The 23,578-nt window shown below is 39.3% G+C and overlaps 1 protein-coding gene across 1 annotated transcript in view; it reads left to right on the plus strand.

Moving 5' to 3' along the window:
• The window catches only part of LOC126184576 (histone-lysine N-methyltransferase SMYD3), a 110,544-nt gene that overhangs the window by 63,299 nt on the left and 23,667 nt on the right, over window positions 1–23,578 (plus strand). Inside the window, exons 4-6 of the mRNA XM_049927006.1 lie at window positions 648–775; window positions 3,431–3,607; window positions 11,959–12,135. Of these exons, the coding sequence (XP_049782963.1) occupies window positions 648–775; window positions 3,431–3,607; window positions 11,959–12,135 (482 nt within the window). The remainder of the gene's footprint in view (window positions 1–647; window positions 776–3,430; window positions 3,608–11,958; window positions 12,136–23,578) is intronic.

The following is a 23,578-nucleotide window of genomic DNA, read 5'->3' on the forward strand; positions in this document are numbered from 1 at the left end:
TCCTTGTCTTTGTGAGCTAGGTGTACTATTTTAATTTTAGGTCTTTACACATCTGGTCATCTGAGAGGTGTGAGAACTTATATGAATTTCAGAAATAAATGGTAGGGACATAGAAAATGACTTAATAAACCCAACATAATCATGAAATTATTGCTTGTAGCTTCTGGTGTCACTTTGCAGTTTAAAGATACCAAGAATTAGCAGTTTCTTTGCTATGAAGACACTTTAGTTCAAGAAATTAATAGCTCCTAAATTGGTAGTAAGATGTAATATACTCATTGGCATTTGTCAACCATAAAGTATTGCTGAGAAACTTAAAAAGATTTGGTGCGATATGTAAAGAGGTATCCTGACAAGATGTTTCGCCTAACTCTGAAGCTTAATTGTTGGTGGAAATAGTCGCAGAAATTTATTTAAAAAAAATGATATTTGAAGTAATTATAGTATGTGTCTATGTGGTGATAAAAAATATGAATATCACAAATAATATACGAATTCAGTTTCATAGTCCATAGCTGTAAGGGTCAGAGCTATTTCTGTGACGCTAAAGTTAACTGAAAATACTCTTACAAAGTACTTCCAAGTAACTGCAGCTATATTGGTATGTAAAGGCAGTCTTATCATTCCTTCCTTTTCTCTGATTTTAGATTATCCTGACATAAAGAAGGATGACCAGAGAATGCAGCATTTTGCATCTATCTGTGGTGTTCTTCTTGACTATATAGGAGCAGCCAACTTGCCAAATCATGCCGAACTCATGGGAATATATGGAAGGGTGAGATGAAGCTGTGTTACACATTAGGTCAGGTCGATTAGTTCTAGTTAGAATTTTCCTTTCTCATTAGCTGTTTAAAAGGCTGTAGAGAATAAAGAACTTTATAGAGTGGTATGGGTTTAATGAAAGGTAATAGCCTTAAAATTATTCAGTGATATTGTTAATTGGTGTTGTTATTGCATCTCCACCGCTTGAATACAATAGAGTTGAATTAATGTACTGTTTTCATGGCCATTTTAGCTTTCTTTAAAATTAAGAATTTGTTGTTAATATTCAAACTATATGCAGTTTTTTGCAAGCCTTAATTATAGGTATGGTACAGATTTGTAAACTAAACTACACTCATGCTCATAAATTAAGAATAATGCTGATACATGGTGAAACAATGCTGTAGTGGGCGGTTTGCTGGTTTAAATTACCTAGGGGTATGGCCATGCGGTGCATTTGACCTGCGGTCGTCGCACGGTGGTGCTGGCAGCAGTCCACATACGCAGAGGTGTGTTGGTGCATGTCAGACTACGGTGCAGCAAGTAAATGTGCAGACGTTTTCAGATGTGCTAATGGTGGCTGTGTGTTGAAAATGGCTCAAAGAACACATATTGATGACGTTATGAGCGGTAGAATACTAGGGCGACTGTAGGCTGGTCAAACACAGCAGGTCATAGCACAGGCCCTCCGTGTGCCACAAAGTGTGATCTCAAGATTATGACAACAATTCCAGCAGACAGGAAATGTGTCCAGGCACTACAGTACGGGACGTCCACGGTGTACAATACCACAAGAAGACCAAAATCTCACCATCAGTGCCCGCAGATGGCCACGGAGTACCGCAGGTAGCCTTTCTCGGGACCTTACCGCAGCCACTGGAACAGTTGTCTCCAGACACAGATTCTACAGACGACTGAACAGACATGGTTTATTTGCCTGGGGACCTGCAAGGTGCATTCCACTGAGCGCTGGTCACAGGAGAGCCCGTAAAGCCTGTTGTCAAGAACGAACATGGTCATTGGAACAGTGGTCCCAGCTTATGTTCACAGATGAGTCCAGATATAGTCTGAACAGTGATTCTCATCAGGTTTTCATCTGGCGTGAACCAGGAACCAGATACCAACCCCTTAATGTCCTTGAAAGGGGCCTGTATGGAGGTTGTGGTTTGATGGTGTGGGGTAGGATTATAATTGGTGCACGTACACCCCTGCATGTCTTTGACAGAGGAACTGTAACAGGTCAGGTATATCGGGACATCATTTTGCACTAGTATGTCCAAATTTTCAGGGGTGCAATGGGTCCCACCTTCCTCCTGATGGATGATGAGGCACGGCCCCACTGAGCTGCCATCGTGGAGGAGTACCTTGAAACGGAAGATATCAGGCGAATGGAGTGGCCTGCCTGTTCTCCAGACCTAAACCCTATTGAGCACGTCTGGGATGCTCTCAGTCGCCATATCGCTGCATGTCTTCAAACCCCTACGACACTTCAGGAGCTCCGACAGGCACTGGCACAAGAATGGGTGTCTATACCCCAGCAGCTAGTCGACCACCTGATCCAGAGTATGCCAACCCATTGTGCGGCCTGTGTACACGTGCGTGGTGATCATATCCCATATTGATGTCGGGGTACATGTGCGGGAAACAGTGGTGTTTTGTAGCACATGTGTTTCGTGACAGTTTCCTCAACTTATCACCAATACCGTGGACTTATAGATCTGTATCGTGTGTGTTTCCTATGCGCCTATGCTATTAGCGCTAGTTTTGTATAGTGCCACATTCTGCAGTTATCCTTGATTTATGAGCATGAGTGTAGTTTAATGAGTATATATTTTCTTGCCAATTGTAGATATCTTTCACATTAGTCTGTGTAGACCTCAGCTGTACTAATCTGATTGTTTGGTAACATCATGTAAGCAAGCAGACATCTAATGAAATGTAACATATTTTATTGTAATTACTTTTAGCATTGTGTTATGTAGAAAAACATTTAGTATTTGTTCCATTAAATAATGGCATCATAAGAGCACCATTCACTGTATAACTGAGGCAATGAGTAGCCAAGAGGCACATAAGAATGTTAATTACTATACTTCATCTAGCGAGAGTACAGGGCTGTGGAACAGGGTCAGCAAAGGCAAATCATTACCTACCACTACCAAGGAGGATCAGTCTTATTTCGTTTTTCTTGCATTCAGGGATGCTGACCTCTCAGCCACAAAAACATATTGTCTTCACCATGTCGTTGTCTATATTATATCCAGGCATTTCCATCATTGTATTAATTTATTCCACTAATTTAGAGCTCAGATAAACAGTATGAATTGTCAGAAAGTTGTGATTTAAATAATATATTAAAGACTTGATTTAAGTTGTATTTGTCAAGAGAGATGGTGCATCCACTGAGTTTCTTAAGAAAAACTGTGTTGCATACATATCCAGGAACTAATTCAGATAAGGAAAACATTGAAAAATATTATTTACAATTATGAAGGCCTGTAACTCATCTCTGTCTCTCCACACTCTCATTTTCAATGCCATTGTATAAATATAATTGTTCATGTTATTAATATGATGTATTAAAGGTATAGCAGTTTATTTTAAAATCAGTAAAAATGTGTGTTCGTGAATATTAGTGGAACATAATGTCTTTTTTTTTTCTTTGTAGATGTGTATAAATGGTTTCAGTATTTTAGATCCTGAAATGCATGGCATTGGAACTGGTATTTATCTGGGTGCATCTGTTATTGACCACTCATGTTGTCCAAATGCAGTAGCAGTTTTTGATGGAACAAAAATATACATTAGAGCAGTGGAGGATATTCCTTCTCCAGATTGGAATAAAGTAAGTATCCCAAATAAGTGTACGAATTTCTGCCCAGACTCCATTTCAGTAAAATATTTTTAGCCATGTGATTGAATCATGATGCCAATATTTCTGTTACTATTATAGCCTGCTTTCATCAAGGTGATTACTTGTAGGATGTTGCATTTGTATATGTACTATTGGCTCTCCATACCTCCAGTTGTCCTATGACAGAGTCATCTTGGCATCCCATGTGTTGACTTAGTGATAGGATCAAAACGGGAGGCACTTTTAAGTCCTTTTTTCTCAGAGCTTTTGATTTCAGTTTTTATCGTATATTTTAGTGGAAGCTGCCATCACAGTGTAGTGTTACTTACTCATTTTCCAGGGACTTCCAAGAGTCTGTCAGTGCTTTATGCCCATTTTAGTGTAAAGTAAATGATGTTATAACTCTTCAAGAATAATTGCCCGATTGGCTGCTGATCACTAGCAACACATCCTTACAGATTTTGGTAGTCAGTTATTTTGTTATCTCGTGACCTCCTTGATGGTATGAGGCTGCATGGCTAAAACATGGGATTATCTAAACTGTATGAAACTGCTACACTTGTTTAAATGTTTCATCAGTTTTGATACATTGTTCTATATCAGTTATATGTAATGACCATACTGCAAAGTGTATCAGTAAAGACCAGTTCCCATTTTCAAGTGAGCTTGTAGACTCGTAACATATAAAGTTTATTGATTGCGTCCTTACTAGTATGTAGAAAATTTCTGTTTTTGCTGCTGTGAAATCTTTCTCACTCTTTCACTTATGCCTTGCTTGATGATAAATCAGAAATTTGCTGTTGTCCTTCCCCAGTGTTTTCACCTTGTTTCTGGTTGTCACGGTGACAGTTTTTCCAGAAAATTGTTATTTTGTGCTGGTATGTTGGTGAAGAAAAATGCATAAAGTTTTGAACATGTCTGTGTCTGGCACATTAATGTCTCATCTATTGGTTAGATATTGCACCTGCAAGTGTGTTGGCGAATTAATTCTATAAACTACAGATCTTAATGAGTATGCTTCCTTGGGTACCTCGGGCACTTCTATGCCCTTGATGCAGGTGAATCTGGGAGAATGATCCTCTTGGCTGTGTGGCATTGTATTCAAGACTCCTTAAGTAGAGCCCGTATGTCTCATTATCATGGCCTTGTATCATCTCTGAGTTATTTATACATGGGGTCTCTGAGAAGATGCCTGTCACAGTGCACATTGCACTGTCCTAAAACAAACACACACATGCACACACACACACACACACACACACACACACACACACACACACACACACACACACTCACACTCACACTTATTCTCTCTCTCCTGCTGTTCCTAATATATGTGAATGACTTGTTCTGTCAAAAAGAACATTGTTTGTTGCTTTGTTGCTGATGGCACAAGCATTGTGATACATAATACATCAGTTATTGAAGTGGGATTTGATGTTAAGGACATACTTGAGGAAGCTCTGGCATGGTTCACCATCAGCTTCCTTTCAATTTATCTTTCAAATACTCATTCCATTCATTTCCACTCAAATCAGAAGTGTACCAGTTAATAAATCAAGTGCACTTTTCTAAATTTCTTGGTTTTCAAGTAGATATTAGGCCGAACTGAGAATATCATGTTCTCCAGACACTAAAACTGTTGTCATCAGCAACACTTACTATAAAAGTGATCTCACACGTTGGTGGCTGCATTATCTCATACAGCATATCTGGGCTATTTTCATTCAGTAATCTGTTACAGCATAATATTCTGGAGAAACGTGCCAAATATTCTGGAGAAACGTGCCAGCATAACTTTTTTAAAAAGATCGTAATGCAGAAAAGTGCATTTCAAATTATGTGGGGCATCCTAGTTCACAATAAATTGCCAACATCATGACCATAACCCTACAAGGAAAGACAATCTCAACTCTGAGCTGAAACAAACTGAGTCAAGTACTCTGGTCTCAAAATTTTCAGTTGACTCCCAAAGCACAAGAAATGCTATATATTTGTTTATTAATAATTTAAAGAAGTGCCTGCTTGATACCCCATTTAATACTTTGGAACGATTCTTTAGCAGTAGCAAATGAAACCTTTTATAAGACACTTTATGCACAGAATTGAACAAATCTGGTAATAGTCCATGGCAATAAGTTTTTTAATCTAAGGTGGCAAAGAAAAACTACTGCAGAACACACCACTGTTTATAAACTTGATTACTGCTGATGCATAGTTATTGTTGTTCTGTACATCTGTCTTATTCTTCTTTTTTTCTGGCCCTTACCCCATATCTACGCAGGGTCAGCCTATTAAATCTTGATTTGGCTTGTTGTTGTACACATTAGTATTTATATTCTGTGTATTGATATTTACATTCAATATATTATATTTTATGGCTTGACATTTATAGTCCATGCATTGAGTCGTTCCACATCCAAGTGCCTTGCTCGCATATATGGATCAATGGAACACACATACCATAAATAAATAAATAAAAATAAATATATTTCCTTTTTTATCTCGATGTTCAATTAATATATTATCAAATAGTCTTTGAAAACTGGGGAATAGGGACCCGTAGCACAAACACAGCTGCACTGACACATCAGAAATGCTTCCCTCTAAGGCTGCCTGTGGTATTTTTACTTATTTCAAAATACAGTCATAGGCCCACAAAAAATGAAATAAGTGTCCCACCTTTGGCGTTTTTAACTGTGCAGCTTTTTTGCAATCTGTCTCATGCAGTTTTAATACATTTCAAAATACAGTCATAGGCCCACAAAAAATGAAATAAGTGTCCCACCTTTGGCGTTTTTAACTGTGCAGCTTTTTTGTAATCTGTCTCATGCAGTTTTAATACAATTTTTTTGCTATAACCATAGCTAATTTTTAGAAAGTGCAATAAATAAGTAATATCAATAAGTTAAATCATGTATTAAAGTCATTGTTTCAGCAAAGTATTGCATATTTTGTGTCCTGAGAGCAACATACACTCATCAGGCTTAACTGAAAACAGTTTGGTTTCTTAGTCCTCTATTATCTGCCGCAGGCAAAAAATAGCTGTGTGTTATTGATGGTACTGATAATGTGATAAACTGATGTCAGTTAGTGATAATTGCGAGTCACTGAAAATCCCTTAACTGAAAACAGTGCAGGTCTTGAAACACCTCAACAGATGAGGATATGGCATATCAGTAAGCAGCTGCCAAAGCATTCACTGGTAAGTGCTAGAGTTTGTAACATTCCTGAAAATAAGTAGACGTTGTCTTAATACTTAGAACCCAATGTCAGTTAAAGCCTTATGCTGACAGAAACCTAATCTGCGAGACAGACTAAAGTGTTAAGGAAATGTTTAATTGCCTAGAATGGGAAATTCAGTAGTTAGAAAAATTAAACAGAATGACAATGAAATTGCATCTGGACTCAAGGATTGTCTATCGAGACTGTGTGGCTTGGAGGCTCAGTGGGGAAGTGCCAGGCTACAAACCAAAAGGTCCGGAATTCAGCCCCTATTCAGTCCTTGGATTTTTCCCATAATTAATTTCACCTTCCACAGTGATTTGTAAATATGAAAAATACCAAATTGTACTGTGGTTCAGAATCCATATTAAACTACAGCTTCACCCTTACCTTACTGTGTAAGCCAGTTCAAAGTTAAATGACAAACACTGCAAAGCACTTCTAAAACTATTATTTGAAAACTAAATGTAAGAAAGAGTTTAGGAATGCATGAATGTTGAAAATATCTATTAAACTTGTTGGTAACAAACACACTTGACACATTTTAGGATGCTCAGAAAGAGAATGGGCTCAAAAACTCAAATTATCAGTAAACTGACAGGCAGAAGGATTCAGTGACCCAGTTGTCAAAAAGTGCCACTGATCTTCAGAATAATGACAGGCAGTGGAGCTTCCATCTGGAATTACCACAAAAAAAAAAAAAAAAAAAAAAAATATTTTATAGATATAACATATGTTTAGATCGATTCATGAGCACATTGTCAGCCTGAAGAATATTTGTGAGGAGGAAATGCCTTGCAACAACAGCTTAAATAATACATTGCATCAAGAAAGCTCTTAACTAAATGCCTTAAAAAAAAAAAAAAAATGCATCCCTATAGATACACTCATGACTTCCACCGTCTCCTGCTGTGATGTTTTCTGTTGGCATTGCTAATGTTCCGCCTTTATACAGTATGAGATATTTTACAACAGGTTTTCATAACTGAAGGAATATGAACTAACAAGCCCATTGTGAAATATTATTATACTACCTCAGGAACTAACAAAAACTGCAACAATACACAAGAAAGATTAAGTAAATTAAGAAGATCCAGATTCTTTCTTAAACTGCTAGCAAACTGTGAGCATTATTTTAAAGAACTTTCAAAAAATCAGAAGACAGTATAATTTGAATTTTGGTGCTGAGTGTTTTAGTATGTTGCAAATATGTGCGGTAACATGGGATCTGAAAATAAGCCAAATGTTCTCATGGTGCATAGTGAAGTAATGACATCTGACTGTCTTTCATATGACTGCACAGTTGAATGTGTAGTCCTGATTGAAGGACAGTCTGATTGAGCACGGCATTTGGGTCCTTACCACTACAAAACATCATAGTTATTGATTTCTTCCACTGTGGAGTATGTGAAACACAAAGCTTATGATATATTTTCTTCACCAATAAAATCTGATATTGTCAAACTGGAATATGCAATCTATTTGAAATATGCTATTTAATCTACAAATGTCTTGACCACATCTCCATTTAAAAAAAATAATTCTGTGCTCTGTCATTATTGTAATCCAAAAGTATTTTCATTTCATCTTATCAAATGTGTGATTCCTATTTATCTATGTTTCTTTCAATACTCTAAACTGTGGTTGATTCCAATTTAAAAATTATTATGCTATTTTTTTAACATAAATAATTTTTCACTTTGCTCTTCTTGTGCCTGTAAGCCAGTATGTTCATGCGTCATCTAGGAAAATAACTGTTCCAGTTTTAAGGTATTATGCATGAGCAGGCATGACAGTTGATTTCAAGTGACCACAATGAATGCTTTATGACAATATGGCATGTTATTTTCATACTGAGTATATTTTTATTTTGCTCTATAGCTTGCACTTTTCAGTATTTTTATAACTGTTTATACTTTATTCTCTTCAGTCCTTGCATCCAGCTAGCTGGATGTTGCTTCTCTATTTTGATTTAAGTGAAATTACAGTTTTTTCAACACAGTAACCATGTGTCCAGTATATTGGACATTTTAGCTGTCTCCAGAATTTTTTTTGTCTGTGATATTTGGTTTCTGCTGTTGGCTACACTGAGATGTTCGACTCACTGTGTCATGGCAGCCACTTTTGGTGATCTCTTTGCAATGACTTCGAGAAAGGAATGTAAACACAAATGTCATACCCAGTTTTCTGTTACTCTTTGTTGTTGTTGTAAATAGATCATCAAATTATGTTACAGTCTATGGAGTAACCTAATGCCATTACTTCTTCATTATTTACAAGAGTAAACAATGAAGTCCAGATAACTGTATAGAGATGGTCACAGCTTTGTTCATTTTTGATCACTGACTAATTTCTCTGACCACAGTATCTACTATAAAATATGTCTGTGATTCTTATTACTTTGTGAGATTATGAAATTAACTGTTCATTGGGAATCACAGCAAGTCTCCCATAAATATTAATTTTTAATTAGGTTTAGAAGTTCACAACATTTTTTCTTCCGAATTAACATAGGCATGGATGAACCACTCACAGAAGTTGAAATCGAAAGAGAACTGCTAATAGTAGTAGAAGAGGGCAGTGATGTGAGTGACATAGGGGACTTTTCAGATGAGGAAGACTTTGACAGTACTGCAAATACAGCTTGTGTACACCTGAAGTTCATCTGAACTGGTAAACTTAAACTTTACACCATTCTTTTATTTGCTACAATAGATACCTTCTGAGATACATATTCAAAAAGTACTGAAGATAGGAAAAGATATTGAATTTGTAATGTTTCATGAATAAATCAAGATTTTTAACTTCAACTTTCTTCTTCCAAGATGAAACTGAAGAGAGGAATCTGTGTCCAAGCACATCAGCTATGAGAAAAGGGGCTGTTGGTAAATCAAAGGTCATACCTAGACAAATGCTACAGAAAAAAGGATCTGTTATTGATCGAACAGCCAATATTGCCAAGAAGGAGTGATCAGTGGGAGGCAGGGAACTGTGGACATCACTAAGATATTTTGAACAATATTTTTGGAGTTACATGTGGCATATCATTGCTGAGCTGACAAACATAAAGGTCCTTCAGAGTAACCACTTCCTCTAAATGTAACAGCTACTGAAATTAATAAGCCTGTGGGTGCACCCATAATACCAGGTTGTATGAAACTACCAATATTGAGAATGTATTTTTGCGGCAGATTGAGGGTCCCTGCTGTAACTGTAATTCCAAGGAATTTTATGTTCAGATTGAGGAACTACTTGCACTTTGTAAATAATCTGAGAGTTTCGGATGAAATCAAGGCAAATAATAAATTATGAGAAGTGCAACCAGTCATTGACAGTGTTAGGAGAAAATGATTGTCATTGTCAGCTTGTACATACCTTTCAATAGATGAGTAAATGATTCCTTTCCATGGCAAAACATCTCTTAGACAGTATGTAAAGAATAAGTCAAATGCAGTCAGTTTGAAGAATTTTGTGCTGACAACTGCTGACTCAATGGTACTTGACTTCTTTGTTTACCACTTGGCCATCTGGGCAACCGGAGCCAGAGCTCAGTTTGGGAGGTTCTCTGGTGAAGAAGCTGGTAGAGAGAATGGTTCACAGTGAGCATGTTTTGTAGTTTTATCACTACTTCACATCCATTCCTCTACTATAATACATACTGGAAAGGCAAATATATACAGTAGGAACTATTTTTGCTAGCCATATTCCATCTGGTCTCAGATCAGAACTCACTGGAGACAAGGAACTGATGAAGAGAGTTAGATGTTCCTTTGATGAGTTCGTCAAAGAAGATGAGAACATTTCCGTTTTGAAGTGGATTGATAATTGTTCAGTTATGGTAGTATCTACTGTCTCTGGTGCTTCTCCCACTATTATAGTAAAAAGGTGGGACGGAAAAGCAAAAGAATTCATTGGAGCACCTCAACCCAAATGTATCTGTGATTACAACAAATCAATGGGAGGTGTGGATCTACATGACAGAATGATTTCTTACTCTAGAATATCCACATGCACAAATAAGTGGCCTGTAAGAGTCGTCTTCCATGCCATTTACTAGGTGATTGTGATCTCGTGGATTGAGTACAGAAAGGATCAGCTGGCACTAGGTGCTAGCAGGAAATCAGTCATGGATTTAAGGATTTTAAGATTTATATTGGTGAATCCACGAGTTCAGCTGCAACTGCAGCATGACAGGACATTTACTCTTCAGACTCTGAATCTGAATCTCATGAAGTAGTTCCTAGGAAATGCACAAAGGTCATTCAATTGCCATACAGAGATGTTAGAAAAAGTGAGAGTAGACATTTGCCTTTGTGCCCAATTATAGACAAAAATAAATGGATGAGATGCTGTAACAAGGGCCGCAAAACTAAAACCAAGTTCATATGCTCTGAATGCCAAGTGTATCTGTGCATCACTAATGAGAGAAAATGTTTCTTTTACTTCCACAACTGAAAACTGATTGTGATGCACTACAACAATTTCAGGATTACTGGTAGCTGTAACTCCTTTTCTTGTGTTTATTTTCTAATACTCTGTAAATAATGTATGTTAAATAACAATTAAAAAACACAATTTTGTGTTATCAGTTTCATGACCATGTATCATGAATAGTCACATTGAGACCCAGTGTCCAGCCAGCTGGACATAGGTAAATCTCCACCCAGATGAGATATAACAAAAAACTACAATTACAATGTTCATTTATGACATCCATATGCTACACCCTAATCAAAAAGTATTTTAAATAATAGAAAAATTTTGCTTGGGTTTGAAGAGGTTATAATAATTTTTCATTTTCATTTTTTATAAATTTCTACTTCTGACGAAGACACATTAGAATCGAAACTGGTTAACTGTAACATATCTACCAAATGCGGTCAAGACATTTGTGAATAAAATAGTATAGTTTCTTCTGATAGCTAGGATTCTGAAATCACTTTTATGTATGTAAAATGGCTTGTATCTTCATATTCTTATGTAAGTTTAAAATTGCCTGAGATGGTTAATACTTACATGTGCTTCTGGATGCACAGTACCAGTACTCAAATTTCAGTCATTATACTTAAAATAAGGGAAAGGCATGTCATACGTTGTATGCTATTCTTCTTTTACAGGTGTTTATTGCTTACATTGATACGTTAAATTATGCAACTGACAGACAAGCAGAACTGCAGCAAACATATTACTTTACATGCTCATGTTTAAAGTGTAAAGACATTGAAGAAGCATGTCTTATGGACAGTATGTTATGTCCTAATTCAAAATGTGGTGCTCCAGTCTCACATACTTATGTAAGTATGCTCTTTGTTTGTTGGTGTTAAAGAAAAGCATCATATCTCTCTTCTTTAGTAAAAGCCAATTATCTTAGAAGACCATCACTGTTAACTTTGGTTCCATTGTTCTTCACTAACATTCTGGATGAACAATACCAGTATTCAGATTTCTGTTATTATACATGAAATAAAGGAAAAGCAAGTTCTCACCTATAGCAGACCGACATGTAGCACAGACACACATGTAACTGAAAACAGTATTCACTAACTTTCAAGCTTTGGTTCTCTTTTTAGTAGAAAGTACACACATTCAAATACAAAAACACTCAAATGCACACTACCTCAGCTGCACTAACACAGATTATTTATTGATTGCCATTTATTGAGAGCAGTTACCTGGACTGATGGACATGGGGAGTGGGTAGGAAGGATGCTAAGGCAGTGGGAAGGTGCAAGGCAGGTGTGGGAAAGGCAGATGACTCAGCAGCTGCACAACATGACAGAAGGAGTTTTGATGGGGTAGAGCTCATAAGAAATATAGAAAAGGGGGAAGAAAGGAAGGTGAAGACCAAGAGGGAGAGGGGAGAGAAGGGATGAGGGGTAAAAAGGGGGGAAAAGAGAGAGAGAGAGAGAGAGAGAGAGAGAGAGAGAGAGAGAGAGAGAGAGAGAGAGAGAGAACACACAGGAAATACGGGAGAGCCAAAAGCAGAAACGTGCTGGGAGGGAGTATTCAAATGGAACACATGTGAAGTAACTGCTGAAGCAATTTATGTTGCTGTATTCCACATGTATGGCAACTGAATGGTCAAGTTTCAAGTTAGCTACATTTTGGCAGTGGCCATTCATGGCAGTAGACAATTGGTTACCTGTCTTGGCTACAAAAAAATGCTGCACAGTAATTGTAGCATGGCTACTTCCATAAGTGGCCCTTCCTTTTATAGGGTAAGAAATGCCTGTGAGAAGACTGTGGTAGAAGATGGTGATCGATTGTGAGGGATAGGTTTTGCACTTGGGTCATCCACAAGGGAATGACCCATGGATTGCAGGATTGGCAGCAGGATTGGATTGGGATGGATAAGGATATTCTGTATGTTGGGTGGGTGGTGGAACAATGGTTTGGTGATATAGGTAGGATGTGGGGTAGGATATCCTTCATCTCGGGGCATGACAAGAGGTAGTCAAAGGCCTGGTGAAGGATGTGGTTGAGTTTTTCAAGGCTAAGGTGATACTGAGTGAAGAGAGAAATGCTGGTAAGATGCTAGTTAAGTGCTTTACTGGTGTTAGAGAAGGAAATGGCCCAGTTTGTGTTTGTGAATGAGCTTGATACAAACCATTCACCCATGGCCCAATCCCAGAAGTCTGCCAGTAAAGGCTGTGGTAAGGTTATTGGTATATTTTGACATCTCCTGCTTTCAACTACAGATGCGGTGTCCACAGGTTGTGAGTCTGTAAGGAAGAGATTTTTTAACATGGAACAGGTGATAGCTGTCAAAAAGGAGGTACTTTTGGTGGTTGGTGCGCTTGATATGAACACACACATTTATGGAGCCATCTGAGACATGGAGACAGAAATCTATGGAGGAGACTTGTTGAGTAGAGGAGGACCAGGTGAAGTGGATTTGTGAGTAGGTGTAGACATTATGGAAGAAAGAGCAAAGGTTGTTGCTATGAGACCAGGTCCTGAAAATGACACCAATGAATCTGAACCAGCCAAGGGGTTTTAGCTGTTGACTGGATAGGAAGGATTCCTCCAGACGGCCTATAAATAAATTGGCATAGGATGGTACCATGCAAGTACCCATGGCAGTACCATGGATTTGTTTGTAGATTTGGCCTTCAAAAGTGAAATAATTACCGATCAGGATATGGTTGACCAAGAGGATTAGGAAAGAGGTGGTGGGTTTGGTGTCAAGAGGAGAAAGGGAAAGGTAATGTTTCATGGTCGCATGGGGAGGGTTGTGTACAAGGATGTCACTTCCACAGTGACCAACAAGGAGTCTGATGGTAACAGGACATGAACACAGAAAGGTGGTGAAGGAAGTGAGCAGTGTTTTGGATGTAGAATGGGATGTACTGTCAGTCAGTATAGGCATTTGTTCCTAATCATCAATACAGTATACTATCCAGCTCACCCATACACACATTGCCTGTGCGATCTCCTCCTCTGACACTATTAAAGCCATTAACCAGCCCCAGACCAGCACTACTCTGATCACCCAGTGTCATCTTGGCTTTGGAAACTCAACCACATCTTTCACCAGATCTTTGACTACCTCTTACCACACCCTGAGATGAGTGATATCCTACCCACATAGCCCAATAGCCCAAAGTAGTGTTCCACTGCCCACCCAACTTACAGAATATCCTTGTCTATCCCTACTCCAATTCTGATCCTAATGCTGCACCCACATCTGCACCCCATGGGTCATTCCTGTGTGTGTGTGTGTGTGTGTGTGTGTGTGTGTGTGTGTGTGTGTGTGACAGGTAACCAACCATCTAGTCACATGAATGGCCACCATCAAACTGTGGCCAACCTCAAATGTGACCATCCAGTTGCCAAACATGCTACAAAACACAACACAAAAGACTTAACGTCTAATGCGGAATGTGTGTCAGTTGGATACTCCCTTCCATCACAACATCACAAGTTCCTGTGAACTGCAGAGGTGGCAGTGGTCTCTCCAGCATATCCTGTGTTGCCTAAACTTCTGCTAACATGTCTGCCACTGCCTCACCTTACTTTCTCCCTTTTCTCTTTTGTCATCCACATGACTCATTCTCCGTCTAGCTTGTGTACTGTTTTCTTCTACCCTTTCTTCCCCTCCTCCTCCCCCACATGCAAGCATTCTCCCCCTCCCTCTCCCCATCACCTCTCCCTCCTTCCCTCCCTCCCCCCTTTCAAACCCTCTCCCCTTCTTCCCCTCTCCCTTTCTATCTCTCCCCTCCCTGTCTCTCTCTCTCCATCTCCATCTTCCTCCATTCTCCTGCCTCTGCCCTGTCTTTTTGCAGCTCTTATAACCCGTACTGCCTCAGTCTTCTCATCTTGTTGTACAGCTGCTGAGTTATCTGTCCTTTTGATCCTGACTCATACTACACAACTATCCATTCCTTGCCTCCTGCATCTTTCCCTATCTCCTTCCCACATCCAGGTGCACATGTGACTGCTCTCAATAATCAATGTTGGTGCAATGGCAGTGGTGTGTGTTTGGGTGGTTATTTATGTGATTGTGTGTACTTTCTGATTTGTACTAGAAAAAGAACCAGAGCTCGAAAGTTAGAGGATACTGTTTTCTCTTAAGTGTGTCAATTAGAGATCAGAAATGGGCTCTGTACACTCGATTAAAACTTGCCTGATGGTCCTATGACATCATCTCTGAGCTCACTGTGTCTGTACACTCAGAGACTCAACTAGCAAGTCTCTGCCACTGCCCAACTTAGTTTTGGCAGGTACAAATGAAGTCTACCAGCATAGAAAGGAGACTGAGTACATAAGTTCACAAGTAAAACTGAAGACTGGCAGCATTGCCACTACAGGAGCAACCATTGGGCACATCGATTATTATATAGCAGTATAATGACTGACTTGTAAGCAATGAATATTGTTCTGTTTCTATATTATTATTATTATTATTATTATTATTATTATTACTAGGTGTGATTGTTGGACCCTGTTGGATCATGCAAAGTTATTGTGTATCAGTCTTCAGAGTTTCCAGGCAATCCTCTGATTTTTTCACCATGGATTCTTTTTCTTTCTGGCTTCATTCTCTGGCAGTACTTTCTGTTTCCTAATTTTTTTAGATTTATGAGTGTCTGTCAAAAATGTTTGATGGACTTACACGGCCCTTTTCTAAAACTTTATTGGCCTGGTGGATGCAGGGTATTCTAGTTGTGTACCTGGTGTGTATTTATTCCAGTCTTCTATTAGTTCATCTCCTCATTCCTTTTCCCTGACCATCTCCTCCTCTCCCCTCTGTCTGTCCACATGCTCCACCCCATAATCTGTATCCGTGTCTTTCTGCCTACCTCTCTCTTGTCATCTGCTCCTCCCTGTCTCTCTGACCATATCCTCTTCTCTCCTTTCTCTGTCTATTCCCTCTTCCTTCCACATTCCCTCTCTCTCTGTTCATCTGGTTCTCCCTCCTCTCTTTCCAGCTTCCCTCTGTCTCTGTTCATCTGCTCCTCCCCCTTCTCTCTGTCCATCTATATGCTCCTCCCTCCTTTCCCTGTCCACCTTGTCTTCCCCCTCCTGCAGTACAACTCCTCCTTCCCACTCTGTCTGTATGTCTCCTCATCCACTCTCTGTCCATCTGCTGCTCTTCCCTCTATGTGTCCATCTGTTCCTCCCCCTTATCTGAGCCCATCTCCTCCTGTCCTCTTTGTGTTTGTCCTCCCCCCTTCTTTCTCTATCACCGCATTATTTAATTGGTGGTTCTCTCCTCCACAGTATTTGACCTATAGTAAACATATTTCACACATGTTTGTGCACACATTTCACTTGTATCTTTAATGAATTTCGCCCTGCAGTTTTGTTTTCACATAGCTCAATGTTTGATGTCATAGCTCCTGAACTATATGTTGTACAATGACACAATTTGGCAGATACATTCATTGGTAGATGTGTATATTGTCTGCAAAATGTGTTGCTAATAGAGTTGGTAGTGGAAATGGAAATCAAGTCCCATGCTTCTTGACAGAGCATAGGGGAACGATGCGGGAGACCCTCACTGCTGTACTAGGCAAGGTCCTAATCAAGGTGGTTTGCTGTTGCCTTCCTCTGACCATAATGGGGATGAATGATGATGATGAAGATGACACAACAACACCCTGTCATCTTGGGGCAGGTGAAAACCACTGACCCCGCCGGGAATCGAAACTGGGACCCCATGCTTGGGAAGTGAGAACACTACTGCAAGACCACGAGCAGCGGGGAGAGTTGGTAGTTAAGAAGTAATAAATTGAGACATTATGGCTGATGCGGCAGTTTTACCATGAGAACAGCGAAAATGTAGTAGGCAATGAACTTCTTCCTTTCATCATTTTGTGAGGGATTTCAATGAGAAAATTCTTGTAAAGTTTTGAAATCGCATGTTAAGTTTGTTGCAAGTCACCGAGTGCTCTCATTCTCAGATACTATATGAATATAGTTTGGCTATGTACACATCATGAGGTATGCTTCTTTTCACCACCACCATCACCTTTTTGAGAGGTACATGTTTCTTACCCCCAAAATGGTTCTTTCCAGACAGTAAGTGATATGTGCCCCCCCCCCTTCCCACACACACACACACACACACACACACACACACACACACACAGGGTGTCTCAAACATTTTGGGTCAAATTAAAACATCTGATAGTGGGTCCACAACCAACTTCTTTGAGATAGGGAACCAGTGGTTGGAAATGCACATTTATTGTGTTATGGACATACACAGCTTACATCACATAACAACAGTCCAGCTCATAGCAGTTGTCCAAAACGATGACCACCAGTCTCAGTGCATGTATTGCAACAGCGCATTCAATTCTGTCATACTCTCACAAAGATCCCGGATATCTGTTGTACACCGCAAGAGGCAGTGGGTGATATTCAGCATCCACTCCTGATCACAAACAAGACATACTGTGCACAACTTAGCTCACAGGATGTGTGTCATGCGACAACTGAATGCATTTCAGTGGTGCATTAATCTGTGCTGCACGCACACCACTATTTCTGGTGTCAGTTGTTCATTGCATCAGACAGATTGTGACATGTCCATGGTGAGGTATGTTACTGCGTGTAGTGCATGACACACAGTCAGAGATGGAATGTTACTTGTCACGAGAGTTGGCAGACATGCATTTAATGTATGGTGTTGCAGGATGTATTGCATCAAAGCAGGACAAATGAACAGAAAACACTTTCCCAACAGTCATCATCCTAACTGAAAGGAGTTTGCCTCCATGGATACTAACTAATGAGATATGAGGTCATTCACTCCCCAGAGAGCTGGCCACAGTCTCCACCAAAGACATGTCTGAACACCACACTGTGGATTGTGTGGCCAACCACCTAGCAATAAGCATGTGTCAACTTCCCTGTGGAACACACACTTCAAAGGATACAGTGTGGAAAGCAGTGGTGGAACATGTATTACATGCCTGTCACAAAGAATATGCACAAGCACTGGGACCAGTGGATTCTGAGCCCTGCCTTCTGATGGATTATCCAACACAGTGCTTTAGTGTCAAACTTCATACAGTTTGTATTGTTCATGAACGTGGCTTCATTCACCCATGATGGTGTTTTTCAACAGCCATGTCTGTAGTGAGGACGATCCCCATGCCATGCACTTTGGTGGCCACCAGCAATGATTCTCTGTCAACATGTGGGCAAGCATTGTCCAAGATAATCTATTAGGACCTTACTTGCTGCCTCCCCATTTGACTGGACCATGTTACATGGTGTTCCTGTGAGATGTGCTGCAACAGTTCTCTGATAATGTGCCCCTTGTTGTCCATGAAAGGGTCTGGTTTCCACTTGACAGTGCACCAGCCACCTTTGATATTAATGTCTGCGAGCACCTGAACGACACATACCCTCATCATTGGATTGAGATCTGGTGACTATGGTGACCAGGGTCAGACTCTGTGAAAATTCGTTCTTGTGCTCACAAAACTAATCCTGGATGATGCAAGTTGTGTGAACAGGAGTTCTTTTGTCTTGGAACACAGCATTTCACTCTTGACAGCAAGCAGTCTGTGTCGTAGGCTTGGGAAGACATACATCAGATGTGAAGTCAGTCAGAAGTTGGATATAGTGTGCCACAAGACTCATCCAACGAAATGAATTTCTTTAATTGCTCCATAGTCCAGGTTTTATGGCTTCGGCACTGTGTTTTCCTGTTATGAGCATTTGTGTCACTGATGTGGTGTTATGGAATTCCATTTTGCCCTGCAATTCCCATCTTACGAAGCTCCCTGCATGTTGTTTTGGTGCTGATAAGGTTCGTGAGTGCAACATTCAGTTCTGCAGTGACTTTTTCAGCAGTTATCCTCTTATTTTTCATCACAGTCCTCTTCAGTGACCATCTGTCATGATAACTTAACACACACTTTCATCCTTATTGTGACTTAGTAGAGGATGTTTTTCCACTTTATCTATGTAGGCTATAAATCTTGGATACAGTGCCTCTTGACACACCAAGCACTTTGGTTATCTTGGTAATGGAAGCACCCACCATATGAGCACCAATAATTTGCCCATGTTAGAATTCACTGAGCTCTGACATAATGCACCCACATCTACACAGAGCACTGTTCTGACTGTATCTCACACTTTCCATGTATTGAGGAAATTGTACAGGTGCCGTTCATGGTTAAATACAACAGCATCACCTACAGCTTGTGGCTAGCATCTGCATTTATGTTCAAGCATGCATTTCTCTCAGTGTTTCCATATTTTTGTCCAACCCACCCCTGTGTGTGTGTGTGTGTGTGTGTGTGTGTGTGTGTGTGTGTGTGTGTGTGTGTGCAAAAAATGCTGTAAATTTGCTTTAATATTTAATCTCTATTCAGAGAATGTCTAACAATTATGTTGTTGTTTACACCCACTGTTGACATGTTAGTGACCCTGTGGCAACAGTATAAGAAAATAGGACATAAGGATGAAGTGTGTTTCTAAATGGTGATTAATTATTAAAATAAAGTTACAGCAGTCTTCAAAAAAGTTACAGAAGTGAATGATAAGCTACCAACTTGCTATTAGCCAGTAAACACAAGTTGTCATGGCTAAAAGAATACAAAAATAGTGCATTTTTTAACTGCAGGGACAAAACTGTAAAGTTGTTCTGTACTCTGTCTTTGTTTGAAGGAGCACATATATTTCTTTTTCTCATGGTAGAATAAACAAGAATACAACCGTTTTGTTTGCATTGCAGGAACTGTGTGTGTTTTTCATTTGAAGGGTGGACTACAGTATTGAATTTTTTCCAGACATCACTCATCCTGTGATGGAGCACATTTGTAATTTTATACACTGCATTACTTAATTTTCATCTGTCACCCTCCACAGACTCACAAAAAACAGCTTTGTTTGATGTTATCAGTTCCAGCAATTGGGCATTTTGCCCATTCAGTCCTAAATTATAACAGTAAGATTGTGCACTCAACTTCTGTACTAACTCATGACTTGTCTCACACTGATGCAAGTCTCAATAAAGGGAATGATTTGATGAGTAGAGAGAGATTGAAGTGTCACCATTCTCAGACTGATCATACTCACAGAACTACAGTGGCAAGGAAGGGAGCCAGTATAGATAGCACTGACTTTTAACAGTGGTGCCTTGATTTCTAAAGAATGCAACTCTCAACATTAGACTCATACTCGCTCAGTTTCTGATCTCTAGTGTCTATGTGCTACACATCAATCTGCTATAGTTCAGTGGTTGACTTTTCCTTATTTTATGTATTGTTCCATCTGGGAATTTCAGTTATTAAATAAGCCAACGGCCTTGCTGCAGTGGTAACACTGCTTCCCATCAGTTCACTGAAGTTAAGCACTGTCAGGCTGGGCTAGCACTTGGATTGGTCACAATCCGGTCTGCCGAGCACTGTTGGCAAGAGGGGTGCACTCAGCCCCTGTGAGGCAAACTGGGGAGCTACGTGATTGAGAAGTAGCGACTCCAGACTCGTAAACTGACATACATCCAGGAGAGCTGTGTGCTGAGACATGCCCCTCCATATCCACATCCAGTGACACCTGTGGGCTGAGGATGACATGGCGGCTGGTTGGTACCATTGGGCCTTCATGGCTTGTTTGGGCAGAGTTTAGTTTTTTATACAGTGCTAAAGCACTGACACTTAAAAGTATGCACCCTAATTTACACAAAGTTTTAGTTAAGAAAAATATGGCAGAATAAAGAGTGATTCTGAAAAATACAGAAATAGTACATTTTTGTGTGATGGAGGGGGGAAAACTGTCTGCCACGTGCCATGTCCATTAGCTTCTAGTAGCAATGGTAGACCCTCAGCATCTGGTATACATTGTCGAAGCCTCTTATAAAAATGGCAATTCTAATGATGATTAGGTGCATCATGCTTTCCACAAAAATTTTAGCTTTTGTCACAGTGTTTGACTGTACAATTAAAAAGTGGGTATAACATTCTGAAGAGGCTTCATCAACAATAAGAACTAAGTCTGAGAGACATGAAACAGTGCATACACATAAAAACATTTAACATGTTTGAATTGAGACTAGAATTAAGTATGATCTGGCTTTGTTGGCAGGAAAATCCCACGGAGTGGGTTCAGCCGCCTATTGGAAAGGGAATTTTTCCTCCATCCACAGTGGCCCCTTGCCTTGCAAATACATGAGAGTTGTGTCGTACCTGTATTTATAGAGTGTAGGTGAGTGTAATGGATGCGTGTATAGTGTCACATTATGTTTGTTGGACTGGAAGAAACTTGCAACACTCAGATCACCAGCATAGGACTGTGCTTAGTGTTAAAAACAGATTGATTAGCCTCTTCCACACTTCAGTCCATTCTAAATGCAAATGGTTCAGGCTCTTACAGAAATAGAGCATATGATTTGAAGCTTCTGCAAATAACTTTTTAATTTAACTAATCAAGATGAGGAAACTAAAAACCAGTTTCTGGGTGAGTGAGGGAGCATTTTTCCATTGCCCCGTTAAACCAAGTAGAGTCAGATTTGGGAGTGACCTGAATTGTTGTCAACTACATCAGCAACCCCCTCCACACCATGAAAGTTAGTGTGCAGTGCACAATGTGCTTATCTGAGATCATGGGACACTACGTTTTAAAAGAAGCTTTGGCAGTGGGAGTGAGGTGCCAAAGTAGTAAGTAGCTGGACGTGCGTTAGGGAGGACAGGGACTTAGCTCTTCCCTGGCGTCACAGATTTAAGTCTTCTGTGGTTCCCCTAAATCGTTTAATGCTAATGCCAGGATGGTCTTTTGAAAAGGACATGGCTAATTTCCCTCCCAGTGCTTCTCTAATCCAAGCTTTTGCTCTGCCTCAAGTTGAGGGTTTTTTTTTTTTTTTTTTTTTTTTTTTAAAAAGTAGTTACTGTTCCACATTCATGCTTGATTTTCTTGTGATTTTTATTTTGTTTTAAGTGGCAAAAATAAAATTCTGGAAAAATATCATTTCCTTTTTTATCGCATTTTCTAAATCGTGCTTTGTTCTGCTCCTTCTCTCCCACTTTTGTGTAATTAAATGTGAAGAAATTGTATTAAATGTGACATGGATTCCTTAATGCTTCCAATGTAGGAGAAACTGTGACAATTTCTAATACTCCGGAAAACCTCTTTAAAGCTCACCATAGTTCGTTAGAAGATAAATCCATATGATAATTGCTACTTCAGATACACTGGCAGTGTGTAGCATTGATACAGTGGTACTTAAAGGTGTGTAGACGGTGACTGTTCTGTCAACTGTTTTACTGGCAGTATGGTTCTGCATACATAGAATAAATAAAAAACTTTATCTCATACTTTTTACAGTAGATTAATGATTATAGTAGCAATTTATTTTGTGTTAGAAAATAAAGTTCAGAAATTAACTGTTCATACTTTTTAAAAAAATTAAATCAGTCCATTACTATAGCAAAAAGAAACAAAGTAAGTACTCCTTTCTGTGACAAGTACTATTAATACTTCCTTGTATAAGTCTTTGCTGCTGTTACAGCATCGTGTCTTAAAGGCATAGGTTCAATTACATTATCTATTGTGTCCTTCAGGAATCATTTTCCATTCAGACTGCAGAATTTCATAGAAATGTGCTTTATTCTAGTGCCCTCTTCATCTAAAAAAATTGCCAAGTACCTCCTACATATGCTCTATCAGATCTAAGTCCGTACTTTGACACCATGTCAAAACCTTTATCTTCTTCTTCCTAAGATATTTTTGGACATACGCTCCTTTGGTGGGGAGTCATCCCTATACAATAATGTTTCCTCCATGCCTTGTGGTTGGAACCTGGTGGTGAGGATTATATCTTTCCCCTCTGTGATCACAAATATACCAAATCTCATTGGAAGATATCAAATTAAATTTACTTTCATAGCTCCATAACACCTTGGACCATTCTTGCTGTCCACCTGCAGTGTTCCTGTTTTTTGAACTAATGAAAGGTTTCTTGCAAGACAGCTTTACTGTAAAAACATGAACTTCTGCTCCATAATGCTTGTTTAGATCATCAGCAATTTGTTATGTAGTTTTCTGAGGGTCTGCTGCACATTGTCTTCTAATAACTCTGTCAGCTTTGACAACAGTTTTTTTGTTGTCAGCCTCATCATCATTTGTTGCTCATATATCCATGTATACTGCAAATTTTATTTGAAAAAGCTTGCTAGATACTCCAAATTATGACTGACCTCAGCCTGCATTTTACCTCCTTTCAAAGTGGGCCTCCTTCCAATACGTGGAATACTTTTACATTTTGGTGGTGGCGTT

The sequence above is a fragment of the Schistocerca cancellata genome, chromosome 4, assembly GCF_023864275.1.
Source record: "Schistocerca cancellata isolate TAMUIC-IGC-003103 chromosome 4, iqSchCanc2.1, whole genome shotgun sequence".
NCBI lineage: Eukaryota > Metazoa > Arthropoda > Insecta > Orthoptera > Acrididae > Schistocerca > Schistocerca cancellata.